We start from the raw sequence: 22,904 nt of genomic DNA on the forward strand, positions 1-22,904 counted from the left end.
CAGGATGAGCGCCCCCCCCCCCCCCCCCCCCCATGCTGGAGCACAACCATGGGGGCTGCCGCTTCCCCCAAGCGGCGGCAGGACTTTAACCATTCATTACTGCTCAGCACACTGGGATCGTTCCCAGTATTTTTCATAGTCTTTAAAAAAAAAAAAAATAATAAATCATGACCTATATGGGTCAATCTAAGGTTTGGAGAGCAAAGTTACTCCTCCTCCCCACTGGCCTTGGACAGGCCCTTCTCCCATTTACAGAGGGACAGGTCTCCTCTGTATTTTGGGCGCTGACAGCGCCACAGCGGGTGAGACCCCTCCGGCTCTGACTTCTGCATGAAGCGCCTTCCCCTCCTGCGCTGTCTAACGCAGAAAGGCGCTGTCGGAGCGATCCCTCGGCTCGCCGCAGCGGGCGGATAGCACATCTGGAGGGCCCCCCCCGAACATTAGCTGCCACCGACATGACCCTCACAGGAGGGACCCTTAAATCCTGCAGCCCGAGGGGCCGCGGAGCAAACGCCGGCCGCGGCGCGGAGCGGGCTGCGGGTTCAAAAGAAGGTACTCCTGGCCATGGTTTGCGGGAGGAAACTGGGGCCGAGTGAAGTCTCCACTTGCCTTCGTCTAGAAGCTGAAGTTGCTCACATTGAGAGGGCATTTCGGTCAACTACGTAGCAGAAGTGATGGGTTTGATGCAGACGCTCCCTGTAATGGGGGATATTAAGACCCCCCAAAGGCGAGGGGGGGGTTGGGGTGGGGTGGGGGGTGCGCCGCTGCTCGCCCAGCCTTGCCGTGGGTTTGCTGGAGATGGGGGGGCAACAGGAGTTTAACCCAGGGACCTCCGGTATCCGAACATTGGATCACGGGGTGCGTTTGGTGGCTTTTCAGGTGGGGGGGGTGGGGGGGGGCACAGTGGGTACAGCAGCAAACTGCCCACTCACAGCTCCAGGAGAGGGACAGGGAACTGCTGGAGAGGGCCCAGCAAAGGGCTGCGGAGATGAGGAGGGCACTGGAGCATCTCTCTGATGGGGACAGGCTGAGGGCCGTGGGGCTTTCAGTCTGGAGAAGGGAAGGCTGAGGGGGGTCTCATCAACGCTTATCAGTCCCCCAAAGGGAGGTGCCGGGGGTGGGAACGGTCTGTTTCCAGTGGTGCCCAGTGACAGGACAAGAGGGAACAGGCACCAACGTGACCATGGGCAGCTCCATCTCAACCCGAGGAGGGACTTCTCTCCTGTGGGGCGGCAGAGCACTGGCACAGCTGCCCAGAGAGGGGGGGAGTCTCCCCCTCTGGAGCCATCCCAAACCCGCCTGGAGGTGTCCTGTGCCACTGCTGGAGGTGCCCCTGCTCTGGCGGGGGGTGGCACTGGGGGGGCTCCAGAGGGCCATTCCCACCCCACCACTCGGCGATTGGCCCCCCTCGTGCTCAGCCCTCTCCCCGTGCCCACACGTGGTAGGCACGAGCGCCTCCGCAGCGCGGGCTCCGAGGTCTGTGGGACGACGTGTTCTAGCGCTTCCCTTCCCCCAAAAAGCAGCCTCCTTCCCCTGAAACTTTCCGCAGAAAACCTCTGTCGCCTCCGACGCCGTAAGTCGCTTTTAAAAGCAAAACGGACCAAGGAACGAGCCGAGGGGACCAGAGACACCGGGATCTCAGCTTGCATAAAACAAGAGCCGCAGAGCGCGGCGGGCACCGCTCCGGCCCAGATTCCCGGCAAAAAGAAGAAAGCAACCCATATTTATAGCCCTGGCAGAGCGGGTACTGGAATTAACTGTCTCAGGAGGTGACAGGCGAGGGCAGCGCGTGACTGGATGCCCGGGGCATCCTTTCCAGTTTGGAAAAGGGACAGCGGGGAGTCGCTCACCTGCAGAACTCTCTGTCCGTGCCGCTGAGCATCTGGAAGAAGCAGGTCCGGGACGGCTCGTCCGGCCAGGGATGCTGCTCCCCCCCGGCAGCAGTGCCCAGCAGGCCGGCCACCAGCAGCACAGCACCCAGCAGCTTCATCCTGCCCTGCGGGGACCGAGGGACAAGAGAGGGTCGGTGTCACGGGCAGAGCTGCCACCCAGCGCTGCCGGCAGCCACAGCATCCCCACCACCATGCTCCAGTTCAGCCCTCCCCTCCTGGAAACCAGCGCCAGGAGAAGCACACCCACCCTTGCACATCGTCCCCCTCCCCCCCAGTTCCACATCATTAATCCAAATTACACCAGAAATGAACTGGTTTTCCTGCTGCTGTCCTGTGCCAAGCAACACCAGGCCCCCAGTAAGAACCCACATCCGAGAGGACCCATCTCTGCCCAAGGCAGGAGCATCGCCACCCTCCCGCGCAGCACCAGGGGTGGACACGCATGTCACGAGCTGGACAGCCCAGCCGTCATCACCACCGCAGTGGGCACCGTGACACCGCGCTCCGAGCCCAGGCAGCACCAGGAGGGGACAGTCCCCGTCTCCAGCTGCTGGCCCTGCTGCTCCCCCTGGGACTCTGATGTGATGGAAAATACGGAAGGTTGGCATCAGGCTTGGCCATGGTCTAACCAAGATCGTTACCGATGGGTGAACGACCAGCGGCAACACTGACCAACACATCCCTCACCCCAGGGAGGGCCTCTGCAGGGGAACAGCACAAGGGTTCACCTTGAACCCAGCCAGGGCAGAGCTTCCCCCCCCCCCCCCCCCGCACGAGGACAGCCGTGGCCACCCATTTTTAAGACCGTACAAAGCCCAAGCCAAGCCCTGAGGGTGAGGGGAGCCGGGCTACGAGGTTTATATACCCACACCCCAGCCGAGCCCAGCACCAGCCCTCACCTCCCCGAGGTGCCTGCAGCGGCCTGATGGACCCGGTGGCCACGGCCACCACGGCCGGCCCTGCCGAGGCACTTACCCGCCGGGTCCCGGGGATGGGTGAGCAGCTCCGAGGCAGAGCCTGGAGGTTTGAGGTTGCCGTGGAGATGGTTTCCCTGGAAGAAAGGGAAGAAGGGCCTGGCAATGAAATCACAGCCCAGGGAAGAGGCAGCTCATCCCCTAAAGGGGCACCAAAAAATAAAGTAATATCAGGCAACAGGTTTTCATCCCACCCATCCCACAGCAAACTCCTTCAGCTGATCCACCAGCTCCGGGTCCTCACCTGGCTCTTATCCCCCCTTCAGGCACTGATGACTTCCCAGCTAATAAAAAGGATGCGACCCAAACATCTATTTACACTAGCCTGTCTTCTCCATTGCCTAATCAGTTCTGGATGAGGCATATGCAAAAAAGAAAAAAAAAAAAAAAAAAACAACCAAAAAAAAAAAACCACCACACTGTCAGTTGGGAATAGGTATTACAACACACACTGTATCCTTACATAATGAAGTACCGGCACGCAGAGCGAACACGAGTAAGTATGAGCACCACTGTCATTACGGAGAGAAAAAGGCATCGGGCTTAACTAATTAGAAACATTAATGTATTGGGAATGATCTGGAGGTTTAGGGGCTAATGGCTCCGGTTCCCACGCTACGAGATGGGCAAACCCCGTAATTAGAGCCCGGCTCCGGCAAACAGGCTCACGTGAGCAACGCTTTTCCCATCAGAGTCAGGAGCGCTGGTTTGAGTGACTCAGGATCACCGAAATGGGGTTTACATCCTCACACGCTATCGCAAGGTGGGGGTTGATAACCCGGGGGAGCCGCAGGAGGGGGGGGAGAAATCACAGCCCGAAGACTGCTAATCATGACAGCTGCCCAGAGATTCTCCACCCCAGAAAGGTGGATTTCTTAGGAAAAAAAGAAAGCAGAGGTAACATCAGTCACCTCCACCTGGAGAATACCCCTCCCCCCCCAAGAGGATCATCATGAGATGGGATTTTGCCGACAGCCGAGGTGCAGAGGGATCCCCCGGGGATGCTGTAGAAGAAAAACCCCACAGGAGCAGCAGTCGCTCTTGCGGCATCCCGCACCAGACAAACCGTGGCTTTCTCTCTAAAAGCTATTTGCGGAGTAATAATTAAGATCCTATTTCTCCTGCTTCGGAGGCGGAGTTGCAAAGGCAGCGGGAACCAACACCCCCCCCCACCATGACCAGGGTATAAACCACACGGGGAAAATTGTACTTCCAGAACCAGACAACAGCTCCCGTGTGATGCTCCCGCGGGGTCAGAGGGGCTACCAAAGGGGCACAAAGCCACCAGATTATTTGCTCGAGACGCAGGCGTGGGACAGGGCGACCCAAGAGCCGGCAGCGCCTCCGGCTTCGCTGCCAGGCTGTAGCTGGCACAGCCCTGCCCGCACAAGCGCTCCGGGCTTGGCAAACCCACACAGGGGGTGGGTAATTTCCACCCAGTATCCATCTCCTCCGGTCTGCCTGTGCCCGAGGCTCTCGCCGAGCCGGGAGAACCCATAAACCACGTGCCCGAGAGCCCTCGCCGAGCGGCTTCGCCTCCGGGGGAGGATGCTCCCATGGGAAAACACACACGTCTCGTGGCGTCGAGGCGGGTAGGGAGCATGAGGCAGCCTCCTCGCCCAGCGACCCGGGAGCCTTCGCATGCCGCCTCTCCTGACTAAGCGGCGCAGGACCGCAGGAATCTCATCCTTCCAGCTGCGGGGAAGCCGCCGGCGGCGCGGCACTGCGGCTACGCGTGGCTCAGCTGGAGAAGGTATGTTCATCCAGGATTCCCCCCCACACACACTCAAGTGGAGGGCAGTATCTCATTCTTAAAAAAAAAAAAAAAAAAAAAAACACACAACAAAACCAACCAAACAGATGCTTCACACTTTTTTTTTGTTTTGGTTGGGGTTTTTTTTGTTGTTGGTTTGTTTTTTTTTTGTTGTTTTTTTTTTTTTTTTTTTTTTCTCCCCTCTCTCTCTCTCTCTTTTGCAAAGCCATTACTGAAAACACTGCTGTAAACCCCAACCCCTCCTGCTTCTCCGTTTTACCATTTCTGTGCAGATCGGGCACAGGTTCGCCTTGCCGGGCAGCGAACACCACCTGGGGAGGTTTTTAACCACGCTCCGACTCCAAACCGCATCCCCACACAGGCAGCCCCTCGGCTTGCCCTGGCCTCTCTCCCTTTCCTCCAAACGCCGGTGGAAGGAGAGGAAGAAATCGGTTTAAAACCACTCTTAATTTGGAGGATGGCTTGAAAGAGCCCTGGCGTGGAGCCGCGTGGGCTCTGCTCACCGCCTTTCCCCGTGCTCCATCCTTGCGCAGCCCCGCGGCCACGGGACCGGGAGGTTCCCGACTTCCAGCAGGAGGGGGGGAAAAAAAAAAAAAAAAAATAAAAAATAAAGCTTTCAAAGGTATCAAGTCCAACGAGCGGCTTTTGGATAGATGCGTTTGGTTAATTGGATGAGAGGAGAGCTGCTGGGGAGCCCAAGGAAGCAAAGCGCTGCAGTCCCGCTGCCCCTTCAGTTCATCGGGGGGAGGGGGGGGGAGAAACGGACACAATACATAATCACGGAGTTTTCAGAGTTGGAAGGGACCTCTAGAGACCACCTAGTCCAAAATATTTCCAGCAAACCAAGTCAGGCGCGAAAGCTACTAAAAAGCCTTTCACAGGCGGCAAAGCTAAGGCGTAGGTAAAGGAAATCGTCGTTTTCTACTCATAGCAGTGATGAAAAGGCTCTTAATAAGAGGAAACTACCTGAAGGGGGGGGGGGAAGGAAGGGAGGACTCGGCGGCTTTCACAACCGCAACAACGCCCGTGTGAAAGCCAAAGCGCCCGTTTTGGGAGCCAAGTTACACACACGAGCTGACCCACGGGGCCACAGCGGGTGCTCGCAGAGGGCAGGAGAAGGCGGCTCGCTGCAGAGGAGGCAGCAGCCCGTTTTGGGGGGTGCTGAGCCCCCCCCCCTCCTCCTCCAGCCCAGCCCATCGTGCCTTTGCAGCCCACTTCTTCGTACTCTCCTCAAGCCCCCCCCAAGCTGCTACCCAGCCCCCAAGCTACGCGCCAGGGGGCACCGAGACCATCGGGACACAGCTCCGTGGAAAAATCGAAGCATTCCAAGGAACCTCACAGACTTCAGCTGAGCCTCTCAAGGCTTCCACACGCACCAAAACCTCTGGCTCAGCTCGTTCACTTAATGCTGGGCTTTAAAGCAAAAAAAAAAAATAAAAAAAAAAAAAAAAAAAGAGCCGAAGTGTTTCCAGGACCAAATTTCTCCATAAATGTTCATAAGAGACCGGCCAAAAACATATTGTCTGCGAGCTTTGGAATTTCCCACCCCAGCCGCTGGCTTCCTGTTGATGTTAGTTTAAGATTAACCAGTGCCATTTATAATCCACTGCAGTGTTTCTTCTGACTTCACCCGGCACTAAATCCCTGCGCCATAAAAAGCTATTTTATTTCACGGAATCGAAGTTTACCTCCATCCCACTTAATTAAGCAACCTCAGCTCTCCCCGGAGCGTTAATTGCCTGCAGGGGCAGAGCAGGGAGGCGGCACTGGGCTTGAGTTTCCCCGTTCCCGTGACACAGGGAAGCCTGGCACCACGAGGGGTTTGGGGTTTTTTTGTTTGTTTTGGGTTTTTTTTTTGGTTGGGGCTTTTTTTGGTTTGTTTTTTTTTTTTTTTTTTTTTTTTTCCTTTTTTCCCCTCCCAGTTTGTTTCAGACTGCTGCAAAGTTCCATCTCACCACTGAAGTCCACTAGAAACTCTATTCCCTTTCTCACCGCAGAGCCACAACTGCTGCTTTGCTCTCCTGCTCATGAAAACGAGGATTTATTTTGCATCGCACGAGCAAAGGCATTTCTGGGCAATAAATGCGCTCCCACCCAGGACCCCCAACATCAGCCCAGCTGCTGCGGGAAGGGCTCAGCTCCTCTCTCAAGCCTTCGCCTCCGATTCGGGCTCCTCCCTGCCTCAGTTTCCCCCACATCACAGAGGGTCCTGTGAGCAAAGCACCCAAGAAACTCCCAGGGAAACCAAATGCCACAGCCTGAACAACACCTGAAAAAAAAAGTATTTACACTGTTGATACCCACCAGCGGGGCTGTAGGAAGCAAAGGACTTGGCAGAGCCTCAGCAGCCAGGGGGAATTCCCTCAATCTTGGTCTTGCAGGAAGCCCATTTTTCAGATATTTTTTTTTTTCCATAGCGATCAGCCAAGGAAACAAAAAAAAAAAAAAAAAACCACACACACACACCAACACACAACCAACCCACATCCTCTCTCCCCATTCACAACCTGCTGCACCTCCAGCCGTACCCCGGCCACGCTGTGCCTCTTATCTCACCTCTTCATGGGCTCTCCTCACATTTCCCTCCTTGCACAGCTGACAATTTCATTCCCAGCTTCAACTGAACGACCACAAGGTCATCTTCACCTTGCCCCGGCCAACCTGTAGGGCAAAAGCTTTCTGAACCAAAAAAAAAAAAGCACTTGTCCCAAAACATGCCATAAATTTGCATCTGCACTGATTTGTGGGGCCAGCGCTCCTTCCTGGAGAATTTCACAGTTCCGGGAAGAGTTAAGTGGATTTTAGGGCACAGAAGAGCTTTATTTGGCTCGGGTAGCCTCTAGTTTTCCTGGGTCTGCCTAGTGCCAGGTAAGGATCCGGAGTTAGAGACCCGGGTTGTCACTGCAGAAGACGAAGGTGCCCTCAGCCAACCGCCCAGCAGCAGCTCCAGCCCCGGCGTGCGCTGCTGCACTAACACAAACCCGCTCGGGGAGACAGACGCTCGCACGAGTGCAAGAGCTCAAGAGCTGAGCTTGGGTTTCCAGGTCTTCACAGCACAAAGATGACGCTCGGGCAAAACACAGAGCAACGCGGTCGCGTTCACCCCTCCCCGAACACGCAGACCCCTAACGAGCCCGCGGGCTGGAAGAGCGGAGCTTCGCAAGCGGCCCTGGAGATTAAGAGAGAGGGATTTGGGGCTTTTCTCTTTTCACCTGCCAAAGCCCCAGGTCCCAACTCTCACCCCTGCCTGCCCCGTTTCCCCAGCAGGCAGCTGTGCCCGGTCGAGCGGGATTAAACGCTGCCGCCGTCACCGCCAGCGGTGGAGAAAGTCCCCAGCGACGGAGGGGTCAGGGTCAGCGCATCTAAAGGGGGTTCGGAGGTGCAACACCCACCTCCTCCTGCAGCATCCCCCGGGCAGGAGTCTCCGTGGGGTCAGGGAGGGGGATGCACGATGCTTTTTGCCCTTGCGGGCTCCCGCACGCGCATCCCGACAGGAGAAGATGCAGCGCAGCACAAACCCAGCACCAGGGTGGACCCAGGGCTGCCGTGACACCCCCCCCCCCCCCTCCCCAAAACCCTTCCTGGTAGCAGGGAGGCCCCCCCCAGCACCAACCCCTCAGCTGGGCATCACAGGGAGGAGGAGGAGCAGCAATATTCAATAGCCCGGCGGTAGCCCAGCGAGCCACCCCTGGGGCTGCAGCACACGGGGATGGCCCCAGCCCAGTGCCACCCCAAACCTCGGCTCCGGCAGCACCGTGAGCAGGAACACGTTTCAGCCCCCCCCCACACCCCCCGGCACTGCTGGGACCCCAAGCGCTTGCCCAGGATGCAGCAGCGCCTCCATCACCCACAGCATCCCACAGCTCAGGGACGGGGCCACCCGCCTCCGCACCCCATCCAAACCCCATGGGCGCTCGCCCCATCCGTGAGCTCCTCTCCCGCAGCAGCACCCAGCACCCCAGAGCCGGCTGGCACCTTTTTTTTTTTTTTTTTTTAGGGGGGGGTCACTGGGTGGCTGCCATACAGCAGCTCCGGCAGCGGAGCCCGGGGGAGGTGACCTCGGTGGCCCGCGTGGCGGGGAGCCGGCCGGTGGCACGCAGCTGCCCAAGCCCACCGGGCACCTTGTGACTGCTTCTGCCGGCGCTGCAGCTCTTGCCGGGGAAGGTCTTCTATTTCGGGAAGAATGTTTTCATTTGGCCTATATTAAGCGCATACGTTGCGCAGTCACAAGGCAGGCGCGGGGCTGCGCGGGAGCCTCTCTGCCTTCAGCGCCAGCAGCTCCCGGGTCCCAGCGGTGCTGGCACACACGCAGCCGAGCCCATCGCTCGCCGGGGCTCTGCCCGGTGCCGTCGAGCTCCCGTTCGCTACCCGGTCCCCTTCACACGCTCGCGGAGAGGCTGCCGCATCCCACCGGGGAGCTGCTCGGCATCTCTTCCCGTTTCTGGGCTCAAGCCTTAAGGACCCTGCCCTGCCCCCAAAGCCACTGAGCATTGCTGCAAACACCAAAATTCAACAGCAGCGTGGAGGGAAAGCGTTGAGAAACCCTCAGGTGTGGCCTCTGCTCAACCTTTTCTCCCCCCTCCCCTCCCCAGGGATGCTGCGTGGGCAGCGTATGGCATAGGGACTGGGTTATGGAGGGGTCACCTACCCCCACCAGGCACTTTCACCTTTCTTCCCTCCTTCCCCCCCCCCACTTCTGGACGCTGCACCCCGGCAAGAAGGTGCATCTCTGCCCTGTGCCTCGCGGATGCCCTAATTGTGATTACAGGAAAAAAAAAAATAAATAATAAAAATAAACAAACACCCATTCCCGGTCCTTGACATCTCACCCGGCCGGGCTGGGTGATGCTCGTGGGAAAGCCCTGGGGCAGCGGGTTAATGAGGAGCTGGGGATGAGGAAGCAGCATCCTCCGCTCTGACTCAGCCCTGGGCTGAGCCTGCTCCCCATGAATCGATCGCGATGGGATGGCAGCACCCGTCTGCGTCGCCCACCCTGCTGCCCCCCCCCCCCCCCCCCCCCCCTCAGCCAGCCGGGCACTGGGACCTACATGGAATTTAGGCTGGCTGAGCAGGGATGCCTATAAATAGCACCGTTTCAGATGCAGCCTGCATGTGGCTCTTCCCTTCGGTCCCCCCCCCCCCTTTCAGGGGCTGTCTGCAGCCCGAGATGGAGAGGAGCGCAGGCTGGACCCCTCGTTAAGTCGTACAGATGACCCAGGGAGATGGACTGGTTAAATTGGTCCAAATCCCCAATGTCGATGCACTTATACCGGCTTAACCTTCGCATCAATAGACTACCAAATCACACTAAACTGGCTTAACCCTTCCTTAAATGGGTTTAACTGGGCTGCCACAGGGGGCTCATACAGGTTTAACGAGCTCAGCTGAATCCCAGCAGTGATGCTTTCCTGGGAAGCCCTGAGCCCCCATCACAGCCCCACACAGAGGGTGGCCCCAGGCCCCCCCCCCCCCCCCCCCCAGAGCTGGTGGTCAGGGGTACACCACACAGGTACCCATGACTGGTGATGGTGGGGGAAACCCTTTTCCAGAAGGGTTTTCCAGCTTCCCCCTCCCCAACATTCCCTCCCAGACCCTCGGTACCCCAGCTCTGGGGGGAACCCCTATTTACCACTCCCCCCCCCCCACTAGCAGGGCTACCAGACCCCCCACCCTTACACCCCAACAAACCAACCAGCTGCAAAAAAAAAAAAAAAAAAGAGGAGAAAACAGCTTCATGCCCCCTCAGCACACAGCAAGCCCCCCCCTTTTACCTACCCCTCTTTACACCACCAGTATTCCCAGTCCCGCAGCGGCGGAGGGGGGAGCCTGTGCCCAGCGGGGGGCTGGCAGATCCCCAGCCCCACAGCCGGCTCCTTGGCAGGGCTGAGCCCTGGAGCTGGCCCAGAGGCTGAGCAAGGGGAGGGGGGGGGGGGGGGGGGGGGGGACAGGGACAGTTTGCAAAGGCAAGGGCTGGCACCCCCCCACCCCCACCCCGGGGTGACCCTCGCAGCCGGGACACGCGCTAACACCGCCCTTGGCGGGATGCTCCGAGATGCACAGAGCAAGGAGCCGCGAACCACGCAACGCTCCGGGCAGGGAACATTCTCCTTGCTCTGTGACCCAGCAAAGCAGAAGCCTTTTTTTTTTAATTTATTTTTTAAGTACCCGCCACAAAACAAGGCGTAAAAATTCCCCTCGCTCCCCTTCCGAGCTTCGCTCAGCTCAGGCCAGAGCAAAACCGGTGAGAAGGTACCGCGGGGTGTGAGCGAGCCGCGGGTGCCAGCCACGCACAGCGCCAGCGGTGCCCGGGGCGCAACAGCATCTCAATTAGAGGGTGAGGCAAGACCTGCACCAGCCAAACAAAAAAAAAAAAAAAAAAAGAGGAAAGAAAAAAAGAAATAAAAAAATGCCCCGCATGTGCTGAGCTGCACGTTCCTGCCCGTTATCGGGTAAATCAGTACCTGCAGACAGCATTCTCCAGAGCTGCTCCAGTCCCTCCCAGAAGGGCAGCCTGAGCAGAGCCGGTTGGGATGCAGGGGCTGCTCCTGTCTCTTTTTAAGCCCCATAGACACCTGCGGCCCATCAGCCCATTAGCTCCCTCCTTTCCCATTGACTCACCAGCTGGTCCCACTGAGTCACCCCTTCCAACCACCTCTCCTTTCCGTGGCCCGTGGCCGTTTCCCCGCTCCTTTGGTTCCCATTGACTCACCGCCGCTCATCCAAAGCTCGCCCTCCCCTTTCCATCCCCATCCCGCTCACTTCTGGTCACTGTGAGTCCCCCCGGCCCTGGTACCCGCCTTCCTCCTCACCCGCCCCACGCCGACTGCATCCCTGAGGGGCTGTAAGGAGCATCCCGATGAGGGACCCACACCTCGTGGCTCCCAAAAGTCCCCTTCAACCTGTGCAGAAGTGCCCTTCCAAGCCCCGAGGCTTCAGGGAATGTTTGCCTTTTGGGGGGCAGAGGATTTCCCCCCATTTCTCCGCCTGGCTGGCATCTTCTGCGGTGTTTTATTCCGTGGACCGTGGGAGAAACAAGAAGTGATTTGCAGAATTTAGATGTAATCAATGGCTCACACGTATTCCTTCGTGCTTCCCATCCATCCCTCCGTCCCGGTTCATTTTCTCCAGCTGCAACATGGGAAGCGTTTAGGAAGGGGCATGAAAGACTTTGGAAGTGTAAGGAGATGGGATTTTTGGGAGCCAGGAGGTGCGGACCCCGGCGCGTGCCATGCCGCCGGCGCACCCAGAGCCGGGCTGAACGGCTCCGAGTGGAAAATTCCTGTCCGTTGAGCACGGATTGTGGTTCAACAGGTTTTAGTCCCAGCCCCTTTATTTGTGTCAGTGCAAAAACTCATCCCTAGGGCATTTGTTTGGATCACATGGGCAAGCATATAAAAATGGGTCCTACCTGTCCAGGCCAGTTAGCACCTCGGGAAAGCGAAGGCGGCTACTGGACCGAAGAGGAGAGCCACAGGACGGTGCAGAGCCGGCGCACGCAGGTAACCGCGCCGGCTGCCCAGAGCAAATTTATCCCCCCTTTTCTCCCCAGGGCTTTGCCGGGGTTGGCCCCGGTAGCGGCGATGGGGTACGGCGAGGCTGAGGGGTTTTCCCTTGTGCCGGGGAGCTGCTGGGAGGGGGCGTGGGGGAGCAAAGGGGTTGGAAGGCTGAGGGTTTGGAAATGGGTCGATGGGCTGCGCTGGAGCGGAGGCGGTTGGTGCCACAGCGGCGGCTTTAAGTGCCACCGCGGGTTTTTTCCAGCCTTTTGGGCTGCGGGCTGATGCAGAGCCCGCGGAGCGGGTGATGCTCTCAGCTCTTCGTTCCCTCGTTGCCCCTTCGCTCCCCTTCGAGCTGTCGAGAATTGGGCTGTCAGGCCCCGAGGGGGCTCCGCCGGGCGTGCTGGTGGCAATCGGGCTTTAACGAGTAGCCCGTGGCCGGTGCGGGCAGAGAGGAGAGCGCTCGGGCAGAGCCACGTGCGAGAAGACACCAAGTCGTGGGGACAAAGAGTCTTCCAGCGCGGGACGGATGCCGCCCTGCTGTCCCACGGGAACGGACAAAACCGGCGGCTCTCCGTGGCTGCTCTTCGCTGCTTCAACGAGGGGGGTCAGGTGTCTCCTGGCAGGTAGTCGGGGAGGCCACGAAGCCACCAAACGCCGCCGTCACCTCCCTGCCTTGCTGGCTGTGTCCTGCTGCCCGCAGACCGCCCGGCGGGGCGATAGGCAGCGGTGCTGCCGCGTCGTTTGGCCGGGAGCCGTTAGGGTAGGAAGTGGTTTTGGGGGCCGAGGTGCCATTTCGCAAGCCGGGGCACAAGGCACGGCCCTTCTGCCCCTGGGCCACCACTCGCAGCCGGGCTCTGCGGCGGGGGAAAGGGGCGATGCTGCCGCTTGCCCACCCGGCAACCTCTGCCCCCAGCGCTGGCCACTGCATGGGGGTGTTCCGGCACCCCCCTGCCCCCTCCTTTCCTGCTTTTCAAACAGCCGTTGGCATTGAGATGGACCCAGGCAGCTCCTCCACCCCCTCTCTCACACCCCCCCCACCCCCCCCCCAGCTCCTGCGGGGGGGCTCTGGGCCCCCAGAAGTTTTCTCCTTGCCCAGCATCGCCTCTTCCCCTTCCTCAGCTCGCCATCCCTACTGCAGACAGTTGCTTAGAAACAGACTCCTCGCTCTTTGATTTTTTTCATTTATTTTATTATTTTTTTTTTTTTTTAAAATGTGGAGATATGCGGACCACCCCCCCACCCCCCCCAGGGACACCCCCCGCAATGCGCTCTGTGCGGGGCGCTGGCTGCAGCCAGACCCGGGGACAAGACCCCACCAGGTTCCGCTCTCCCCTTCTCGGTCCCCAAGCTGCGGCAAGCCAGGCAGCCCCCCACCCCGCACCCAGAGCAGCTCCCCGGGTGCCATGTGAGAATGAATTCCTTGGGCTTGTTTGCTCGGGGGGGATATTATTTTCCCTTTCTGATGAAGCGCCCGGGCTCGTTGGCAACGCCGTCAGCCTATTTTCTGCCCAGCGAGAGAACCGGGAGAAAAGGGAAACAGAGAAGCCACAGGATGCACCGTTATAAGAGGAACTTTCCCCAAATAGAAGCTTTTCACAGTTTTTTCACGAGGCGTCAGCAGCTCTTAATACTGTATGAAGCTGTGAATACTGCATGAAGCAGCCGGCCGGCGGGGAGCCTGGAAATGCTTCAGGCTGCAGCTGCAGCTCTCCCTGAGCGCGGGACCGGCCGTGCGTGCGCCCAAAACCCGGCCGGGATGCTGGTGGGGAAGCAGCTGGAGGAGCAGCCTTAGCTGCGATTTCGTATCGGCAGCGCTTTCCGCATCCATCGGGGGGGTAAATCCCATCTATCCCAGCTGGGGGGGTGCAGAAATCCCGCACGCGTGGACCGAGACCTTGAATTTTGCCCTGACCTGGTTTCTAGCTGCAAAAGGTCTGGCCGGAGAGCCCCGAGATGTTCGTTAGCTCTCCACCGGGATAAAGGGAGGGACGCTTTGCTTGTAGAATACATTGCGTTTTACAGGAGCGCGTGGCTCCTTCTGGGTTTAAATATTTATAAACTGAGTGATGAATCCCTGAAATTCTGCAGCGGTGTCGATGGCAAGGATGAGTTATCACCCGCGGCGTATCAGGTGGCTGCGTTGCGGGGCCGGGAGACGGCATCCGGATGCGTATGCAGTGAATTTCCCAGGTGCCCCGATCTCCCGGCTCACACGCAGACCCCGTTGCTCTGGCAGCACCGGGGATGGAAGACGCCGAAATGCTCTTTTTGTTTATTTGAGACCTTCCCCTCTGGTATCGGCTGGTTACTGGACTCTCCTTCCCAGTCCGCTCCCCATCAGCGCGGTGGCTGGTGAGGGAAGGCTGAGCTCTCCCAGTCCCGCCGATGGGGCTGGGGACCCCATGTGGGGCAGCTGCCCGGAGCAAGGAGACCCCCTGTAGCATCACCCAGGAGGAAAAGCTGTAGGATTTGGGAGGTCAGAGCAAGGAGACCCCCTGTAGCATCACCCAGGAGGAAAAGCTGTAGGATTTGGGAGGTCAGAGCAAGGAGAACCCCTGTAGCATCACCCAGGAGGAAAAGCTGCAGGATTTGGGGGGTTCAGAGCAAGGAGACCCCCTGTAGCATCACCCAGGAGGAAAAGCTGTAGGATTTGGGAGGTCAGAGCAAGGAGACCCCCTGTAGCATCACCCAGGAGGAAAAGCTGTAGGATTTGGGAGGTCAGAGCAAGGAGACCCCCTGTAGCATCACCCAGGAGGAAAAGCTGTAGGATTTGGGAGGTCAGAGCAAGGAGAACCCCTGTAGCATCACCCAGGAGGAAAAGCTGCAGGATTTGGGGGGTTCAGAGCAAGGAGACCCCCTGTAGCATCACCCAGGAGGAAAAGCTGTAGGATTTGGGAGGTCAGAGCAAGGAGACCCCCTGTAGCATCACCCAGGAGGAAAAGCTGTAGGATTTGGGAGGTCAGAGCAAGGAGACCCCCTGTAGCATCACCCAGGAGGAAAAGCTGTAGGATTTGGGAGGTCAGAGCAAGGAGACCCCCTGTAGCATCACCCAGGAGGAAAAGCTGTAGGATTTGGGAGGTCAGAGCAAGGAGAACCCCTGTAGCATCACCCAGGAGGAAAAGATGTAGGATTTGGGGGGTTAAGAGCAAGGAGACCCCCTGTAGCATCACCCAGGAGGAAAAGCTGTAGGATTTGGGAGGTCAGAGCAAGGAGACCCCCTGTAGCATCACCCAGGAGGAAAAGCTGTAGGATTTGGGAGGTCAGAGCAAGGAGACCCCCTGTAGCATCACCCAGGAGGAAAAGCTGCAGGATTTGGGGGGTTCAGAGCAAGGAGACCCCCTGTAGCATCACCCAGGAGGAAAAGCTGTAGGATTTGGGAGGTCAGAGCAAGGAGACCCCCTGTAGCATCACCCAGGAGGAAAAGCTGCAGGATTTGGGGGGTTCAGAGCAGTCAAATGGAGGGGTGGCTCCAATTGCTTTCCCATGGTGGATCCAGGGAAGTACCCAGCACTGTGGTGGGTCTCCGAAACCCACTCCCCGGCAGAAACCGGGCGTCTGCTGGCTTTGCCGGGATCGAAGCCCAGGCTGGACTCTGCTCCGGCCTGCCGTGCGCAGGCACCGTTGATCCGGAGACGGGAGAAGGAGGGGAGAGCCCTGCTGCCCTGCCCGGCGCCGCAGCTCGTAGGAGGGGAGCCTCGCTCAAAGCCAACGTGCCGGTGGGCTCGGTGGGCTGCTAGCCACCTTAGGAGCCCGCCACCGCCCGGGGTGCCACGTGCCCGCAGGGAAGGCTCTTAGCCCAAAGGGTAAGGCACTTGGAGCAGGGGGTGGGCACTGGGGACCCCCTGGACCACCTGGAGGCTGTCGCTGTGGCACCCAGTAGGGTTCGGTGAAAGGGATGGATGGGTCTGTGCGTGGCTGTGGTGTGTATCTCTCTATCTCCTCCTCGGCTGCTTTGTACGCTGAAGGTGGTGGGATGGGGAGAGCAGACCTGGAAGATGTAGGGACGGCGGGCAGAGGTGCTCGGTAGTCGAGGGACAGCCCTCTGCCCGCGCGAGGACACTACTTGGCCAGCCCAGGTGGCCGTGCAGGACTTGCCTTCCCAAAGGCTTTCTGTCCCCAGGGTAGGGGGGTGACACCGTGCAGGAGGTGGCTTTAGGATGTGAGTCCACGTTCGGGGTGTTCACAAAACCCTCCTGCCTTCTCCTTTCAGAGTCCGCCAAGAGAAAGCGATGGAAAGCCAAGGGAAAGGCAGCCCCGCCGGGAAGATGACCGCCATGGCTCACAGCCTGTAAGTACCCTCCCGCCGCGGCGCTGCCCAGTTCCGGCACATTGCCTCCGGCCACTTTCTCCGGTGGACTTTGCTCCCCTCCAACACCCACCACTGCGACCACGTCTCCGTTCCCCCGCCGATAAGGCGGAAAACTCGCGGCGGGGCTTAGGGCAGCGCAAGGCAAAGGCAGGTCCCCGGTGGTGGGGGCTGTGGGAACGGGTGGTCCGGGGCTGCCGGGGGGTGTCGGGCTGTCTCCCCGCTGCAAATCCGCCGGCGAGGGATGCGTTGCCTTGGTCTGTCGCAGCAAGGTGAATAATGCTGAGCTCAGCTCTATTTGGGGATCGGGGGGATTTGGGGGGCACCGGCGGGGGCAGAGGCGGGATGGCTGCGGCGGTTGCAGAGAGTTTGTCGGCTGTTCGGAGGAGCAAAAGGCACAGTGGGTTTGCATCCCTGCGTCCGTCCCCCCGCAAGACGGGGGAGCAGCAGTGCGGCGCGGCGTGGCAGCGGCCGGCAAGGCTGGGCAGGGGCGCGGGGAGCACCTGGAAACGCTCCCGGCATTAAACCGGAGAGAGTCATAAAGTTTACAGGGGAGGGCACGGCCGGAGCAACGTCCGCTCGTGTGTCTGATATCTGGAGAGCTTCTTCGTTCCTCGCCGGGGAGGGAGGAGGATGCTATGGGGTGAAAAGGGGTGTTTGCTGCCCGTGGTGCGAGCTCCCAAAATCAAATCACAGTGCTCAGCCGTGGGGTTCGGAGCTCTTTGCCCGGGAGAGAGGGTGATTGCGGAGCCGGGCAGGCGGGAGCCCTTTGGGACCAGTTCAAGAGGCTTAAATGAGAGAGAGCCATGGGAGCAGGGAGCAAACGGCTTTTTAATTACAGCCCTGCCGGAGGCAGCGGTGCTGAGGGAGGGGAGATGTCGTCTTGTAGCCGTGCCATGCCACAGGCAGAAATTTTTCCCTCTGAGGGCATTGAGCCCCTGGCGCAGGGTGCCCCGAGGAGCTGTGGCTGCCCCATCCCTGGAGGGGTTCAAGGCCGGGTTGGACGGGGCTGGGAGCAACCTGGGCTGGGGGGGGGTGGCCCTGCCCAGGGCTGGGGGGTGGAATGAGATGGTCTTTAAGGTCCCTTCCAACCCAAACCAGTCTGTGATTCCATGATTCCATGCCACGCCGCCGTGCCGTGGGCAGCCGTGCCGTGCCCTGGCATGTGCTCGCTGGGGAGGGGTGGGATGCAGTGAGTGGGCTGAGACTTGCGTTTCTCCTCCTACGGAGCAGAGAGAGGGGCTGCGAGGAGCAGCCAAGTGCTCCAAAGATGCTCCGGAGCCCCTTCCCCAACCCAGTGCCCTCCCCGGTGCCTCCCGCCTCCGGCTCTCTCCTCCTGGCAAAGCCTCCTGCCGGGAAAGGGCCCCGTGCGAGCGCCGCAGTCGGGGTGTTTCGACTGCGAGTGACAATTGTGCTTTTGTTTTGCCTAGCGAGGAAGGGGGGGGGGGGGGGGGAAGGAGGGGGAGCAGGCGGGAATTCGGCTGCCCAGAAAGCTGCCAGGAACTCTTTACGCCACAATTAAGCACCTGCTACAAGAGAGCAAATAAGCCAAATCATGCGGCTGGCAAAAAAAAAAAAAAAAAAAAAGCTTTACGTGTTCCTTCCCCCGTGACCCACTCCGAGAAGAAGAAGAAAAGCTCCGAGCTGCAGCTCGGCTGCTGGCGGCTCCCGTTGCAGGGGAATAAATAGCTTCGCCGCGAAGCCGATAGCTTCGCCGCCGGCTCCCAGTCCCGCTGCGGGCACGGAGGCAGCGCCGGCAGCTGCCTATGCCCGGCTCGAAAGCCAAAGGGCTCCCCCCCTCCCCAAATAAGCGACTCCGTCTCCTTCTGCTATGGAGAGAGAGATCCCCGTCCTGCGAGTTAGGTGAGGCGGGGGGCGATGGCGAGGGACTGGGATTGATGGAGGGGTGGGGGGGGGGAGGTGTCCATGCCAGGGTTGCGATGCAAAGGTGCGAGGTGAGGGCTGAGGTTTTGACGCCGGCTGACGCGGCGTTGCATCAGTGGCGGCCACGCCACGGGCTGCCGGCCGGCCTGATCCGGGTGGAAAAGGAGAGGGGGGCAGAGCTTAGCATGGCTCGGCGGAGGCGATGACGAAGGGGGGGGGCAAAGGCAGCCGAAAGCCTCGGGAGAGGATGGCGAAGCATCACATGATGCGGATATACGGGGTCAGAGCAGCGGGGCCAGCACGCCGGACGCCTTCCCGGCAGCCACGCTGCAAAGATGACTCCGAGTTTTTTATGCCCCTGGGGTGGCAGGACTTGGGGGGGGGGGGGACAGCCCTGGGGGGCAGCGGGGTGAGGAGGGGGCTGCGAGGAGCGCTGTGGGATGGGGCTCAAAGGCGGTACTGCAGTGTGTGGCCTGTGCTCGGGGAGCACGGATGGATGGGTCAGCTCTGCCGCCCCACACCCCCTCCGAGAAATAGCCCTGCAAGGGGCTGGGGGTGCTCGGGGGCGGGGGGGGGGGGGGGTTGGGGCTTGTGAGCAGCAGCACGAGGGGTCTCCTGTGGCACAGCCCCATCCTCAGCAGACCCAGCAGCACCACCAGCTTCACACGTGGCCCAACTGGGACGCCAGGGGCTGTCGGCCCCCTGCGAGAAGGGGAGGGGGAAAGGTGCTCAGAGGGGGGGGCAGACAGAGGGGGCACCACTTCCCAGGGGCAGGAGTTGAGGGGGTGGTCGGATGCAGAGTGAGGCTGGGGGTGGGATGCAGAGGGACGATGAGGGTTGGATGCAGCAGATGATGGAGGGCTGTGGGGGGGTTAGAGGCAGGGCAGGGTGGTGGTCCCATGCAGGGGAGGGTTAGGGGCAGGATGGAGAGCCGTTGCAGGCAGGATGGGGGGCAGGATGGGGGTCCCCCATGCGGGGCAGATTGGGGTGGGGAAGGATGGAGACCCCCGCGAGGGAGGGTTGGGGGCAGGACGGGGGTCCCATCGTGGGCAGGACAGGGGGGACAGGATGGGGGTCCCATGCGGGCCAGGACTGGGGGGAGTCAGGGTGGTGGTCCCATGCGGGGGAGGGTTAGGGGTAGGATGGAGACCCATCGCGGGCAGGACGGGGGGGCAGGATGGGGGTCCCCCAAGCGGGGCAGGACGGGACAGCGTGGGGACCCCTGCGAGGGAGGGTTGGGGGTCAAGATGGGGGTCCCCCGCCGAGGCGCCCCGGTCCCTCTGCCCGCCTGCACCCCCCCCACCCCGCGTAAACTCCCCCCGCATCTGTCTCAGCCAATGGGCGGTGGCGGGAGGGGGGCGGGGGCGGGGCCTTCGGCGGGGCCCGCTTGTTTTTTGTGAATGGAAGGCGGGGCGGGCCCGACTGCAGCGCGCCGCTCCGCGCAGGGCTCCGCGCAGCGCAGCGCGGCGCAGCGCAGCGTTAACGGGCCGCGGATGCGGAGAGCGGAGCGGCCGAGCTACCGGCATGGGCCCCCCCCGCCCCCCAGGCCCTGAGCCGCGCAACGCGGCGCCGAGGCGCGCAGAGCCCAACCGCGCAACTTGCGCCGTGGCCATGTCCGGAGGGGCGAGCCCGGCCCCGGCCCCTGGGAGCCGCCGCTTCGTCTGTGTTGGTGTAAGTACCGGGGATCAACACCCCCACCGCCACCCCCACCCTCCTCCCCGCCTCCGCGCACCGCTCCGCCTCCGCGCATCCTGCCCCGCCGCCCGGCGCGGGGGAAAACGAGGGCCCGATCCCTTCGCCCCGTACCCGCCGCCGCCTTGCAGTGCCCTGCATCCCCGGTCCGAGTGCTCCGAGCACCCCCGAGCCCCCTTGCGATGCCCTACACCCGGCCTGGGTGCTCCCTGCCCCCCTTGCAATGCCCCGCAACCCCAATCTGGGTGCTCCGAGCATCCCCGACCCCCCCCTTGCAATGCCCCGCAACCCCAATCTGGGTGCTCCGAGCATCCCCGACCCCCCCCTTGCAATGCCCCGCAACCCCAATCTGGGTGCTCCGAGCATCCCCGACCCCCCCCTTGCAATGCCCCGCAACCCCAATCTGGGTGCTCCGAGCATCCCCGACCCCCCCCTTGCAATGCCCCGCAACCCCAATCTGGGTGCTCCAAGCATCCCCGACCCCCCCCTTGCAATGCCCCGCAACCCCAATCTGGGTGCTCCGAGCATCCACGACCCCCCCTTGCAATGCCCTGCACCCTGTCCCGGTGCTCCTCATCTCCCTTGCAATGCCCCGCATCCCCAATCTGGGTGCTCTGAGCATCCCCGACCCCCCTTGCAATGCCCTGCATCCCCAATCTGGGTGCTCTGAGCATCCCCGACCCCCCTTGCAATGCCCTGCACCTGGTCCTGGTGCTCCCTACCCTCCTTGCAATGCCCCCCATCCCTGATCTGAGTGCTCTGGGCACCCCCAGCCCCATGGGAATACCCTGCACCCACAATCTGGGTGCTCTGAGCGCCCACAACCTCATGACAATGCCCTGCACCCGGTCCCAGTGCTCCTCAGCCCCCTTGCAATGCCCCGCACCCCCAATCTGGGTGCTCTGAGCACCCCCAGCCCCTTTGCAAAGCCCCGCTCCCAGTCCTGGTGCCCCCAGCCCGTCGTGTCCCCCGGCCCCGGTGCGGTGGCCGTGCCCGGCCGTGCCGCAGCCCCGCTCGGGGCCCCGTTCCCGCACCGCCTCCCCGCCGCGGCCTGCTCAGCCCCGGCAGCCTCCCGGGGGCCGCCCGGGCCCCATCTCACCCCCAGCCCAAAGCAGCCGAGAGGGTCACAGGGGGTTATGCGTTATTTTTATGCATCGCTGCCGTTTAGGGGCAGTTTCCCCACGGTTTGGGGGCTCTCCGGTCTCTCGCGAGGTGCGGGATGGAGGATTTTTAGCCTGGGAGTTGCTAGGCGACGGCTCCCGGGGTGATGGTGCAGTTGCCTTGGCAACCGCAGGCTGGGCAGCCTGCAAGGAGCAATTTTGGGGTTCTCCTTGTGTGTGTGGGGGGTATGAATTGAGTGCCCGTGGTTTGGGTGGGGGGCTGCAGCGTGCAGGGAGAGCGGGGCCGGAGGGGCTGCTGGCCACAGGAGCCCTGATCCCCCTGGGAAGGGCTTTTGCCGGGGAGGGGGCTGTGATTTCTCAGCATCTCAGGTTATTTCTTGCTCTCTGGTGGGTTTCGGAGCCGGCCCCGGGAGAGAGGCGGTGGTGGTGGGGAAGGCAGGGAGAGGGGCTGCGGAGGTGGCAGTTCGGTACTGCCGAAATTGTCCCTGCAAAGGGGGCTCAGCCCCCTCCCGGGGCGATGTCTGGTGGGTGTGGGGCTGCGAGCCACCCCCCGCAGGGCCACCGAAGTTCCCTGATGTGCTTCTGCTTTATTCGGAGCCTTCCTTTTGTGCCCGCTGCTGTCCCCTTCTTCCCTTCCTCGTCACAGGCGCTGATCCCGTTAGCATTTATCCCTTAATTCCCACAGGGAACCAGACTTTCCGAGCAGTCTCCCTGAGTCCCCGGTGCTCAGCTGGGTGCGGGCCAATGTCCCCGCGTGGGGCAAGCATCCAGACTGCCAACCGCAGTTGTCATCTCCGTGTGCCTTTCATCCCCCACCCGCTGAATGAGCTCGGTCGACTTGGGAGCACGGCTGGCCCTAAAAATAACCACAGTGAAGCTCCCCGGGGCACTGCCGACCCCCTGGGAGAGCTGCTGGCCCTACAGAGCAAAGCGGATCCCTGGGAGGAGCAGAGGGACCAGGGATGGCGGTGGAGGGCGATGCATGAGATGGATACGAGCTTCCAGGGGGCTTACGGGGATGGAGACAACCTGCCCTGATTCCTTTTCACCATCCTTTCGGATGGAATGCTTTCGATTCCTTTTCCCATCCCATCCCATCCCATCCCATCCCATCCCATCCCGGAGGTGGCGTTTGCAACGCCCTTAGTAGACGGCGTTCCCTGCATCCCGAAGGATGGAGGGGACACAGCGTGCGGTGACGACTACCGGGGAGAAGTTTTGCCGGGGGACCGGCCGATGTCGAAGCGCTGGCACCTAAAGCCACCTGGGTTTGTGCCACCTGCCTTTGCCTACGCTTGCCCACAAGGCTGGTGGCCCGATCCGGCAGGGTGCTGAGCCCTCTGGCATACCGGTGTAGCCAGGTGTGCCGAGAGAGCTTGCGCGCGGGAGGGAGGCGCTAACATTGGGAAGTCCTTGCCAGGCTGCTAGTTTAGGGAGCTGCGTCCGTGGTCCCCGCGTGCAGGGCTCGGTTGCCATCGTTACCGGGTATTTTAGCTCACTGAGCCTTTGCGCTGGTGGTTTATTATAGCAGCTCGGGAGGCCGGTGCCAGGAGGGGGTGACAAGGGGGAAGAGATCCGCGGCTTTGGGAAGTTCAGAGCAATTGGGATGTGGGTTGTTTGGGGGTTTGGGGTTTTTTGTGTGTTTTTCTTTTTCTCCTTCTCCCCTTCCCTCAACCTCCTCCCTGCTCTTTCCCTTTGCAAATCTCATAAATTCCTGGCTTAGTGCCGTGATGAGTTAATTCCATTCTGGCTGGTTTAGACCCTG

The 22,904-nt window shown here is 60.8% G+C and overlaps 1 protein-coding gene across 4 annotated transcripts in view; it reads right to left on the bottom strand.

The window, feature by feature from the left end:
- Positions 1–10,507, bottom strand: part of PEBP4 (phosphatidylethanolamine binding protein 4) — an 85,565-nt gene extending 75,058 nt beyond the window's left edge. For 2 of the 4 annotated variants that reach the window (XM_082495766.1, XM_082495769.1), the window contains exons 1-3: positions 7,197–7,323; positions 2,868–2,943; positions 1,851–1,996 (exon numbers count right to left, since the gene is read on the bottom strand). In XM_082495766.1, the coding sequence (XP_082351892.1) occupies positions 1,851–1,996; positions 2,868–2,943; positions 7,197–7,204 (230 nt within the window). In that variant the 5' untranslated portion in view covers positions 7,205–7,323. Of the gene's footprint in view, positions 1–1,850; positions 1,997–2,867; positions 2,944–7,196; positions 7,324–10,415 lie in introns of those variants that run through there. The other 2 variants (XM_082495767.1, XM_082495768.1) reach the window with 2 other exon arrangements.
- Positions 10,508–22,904: the final 12,397 nt, after the last annotated feature.

The sequence above is a fragment of the Vanellus vanellus genome (assembly GCF_965231255.1).
Source record: "Vanellus vanellus genome assembly, chromosome: 26".
Classification (NCBI taxonomy): Eukaryota; Metazoa; Chordata; class Aves; order Charadriiformes; family Charadriidae; genus Vanellus; species Vanellus vanellus.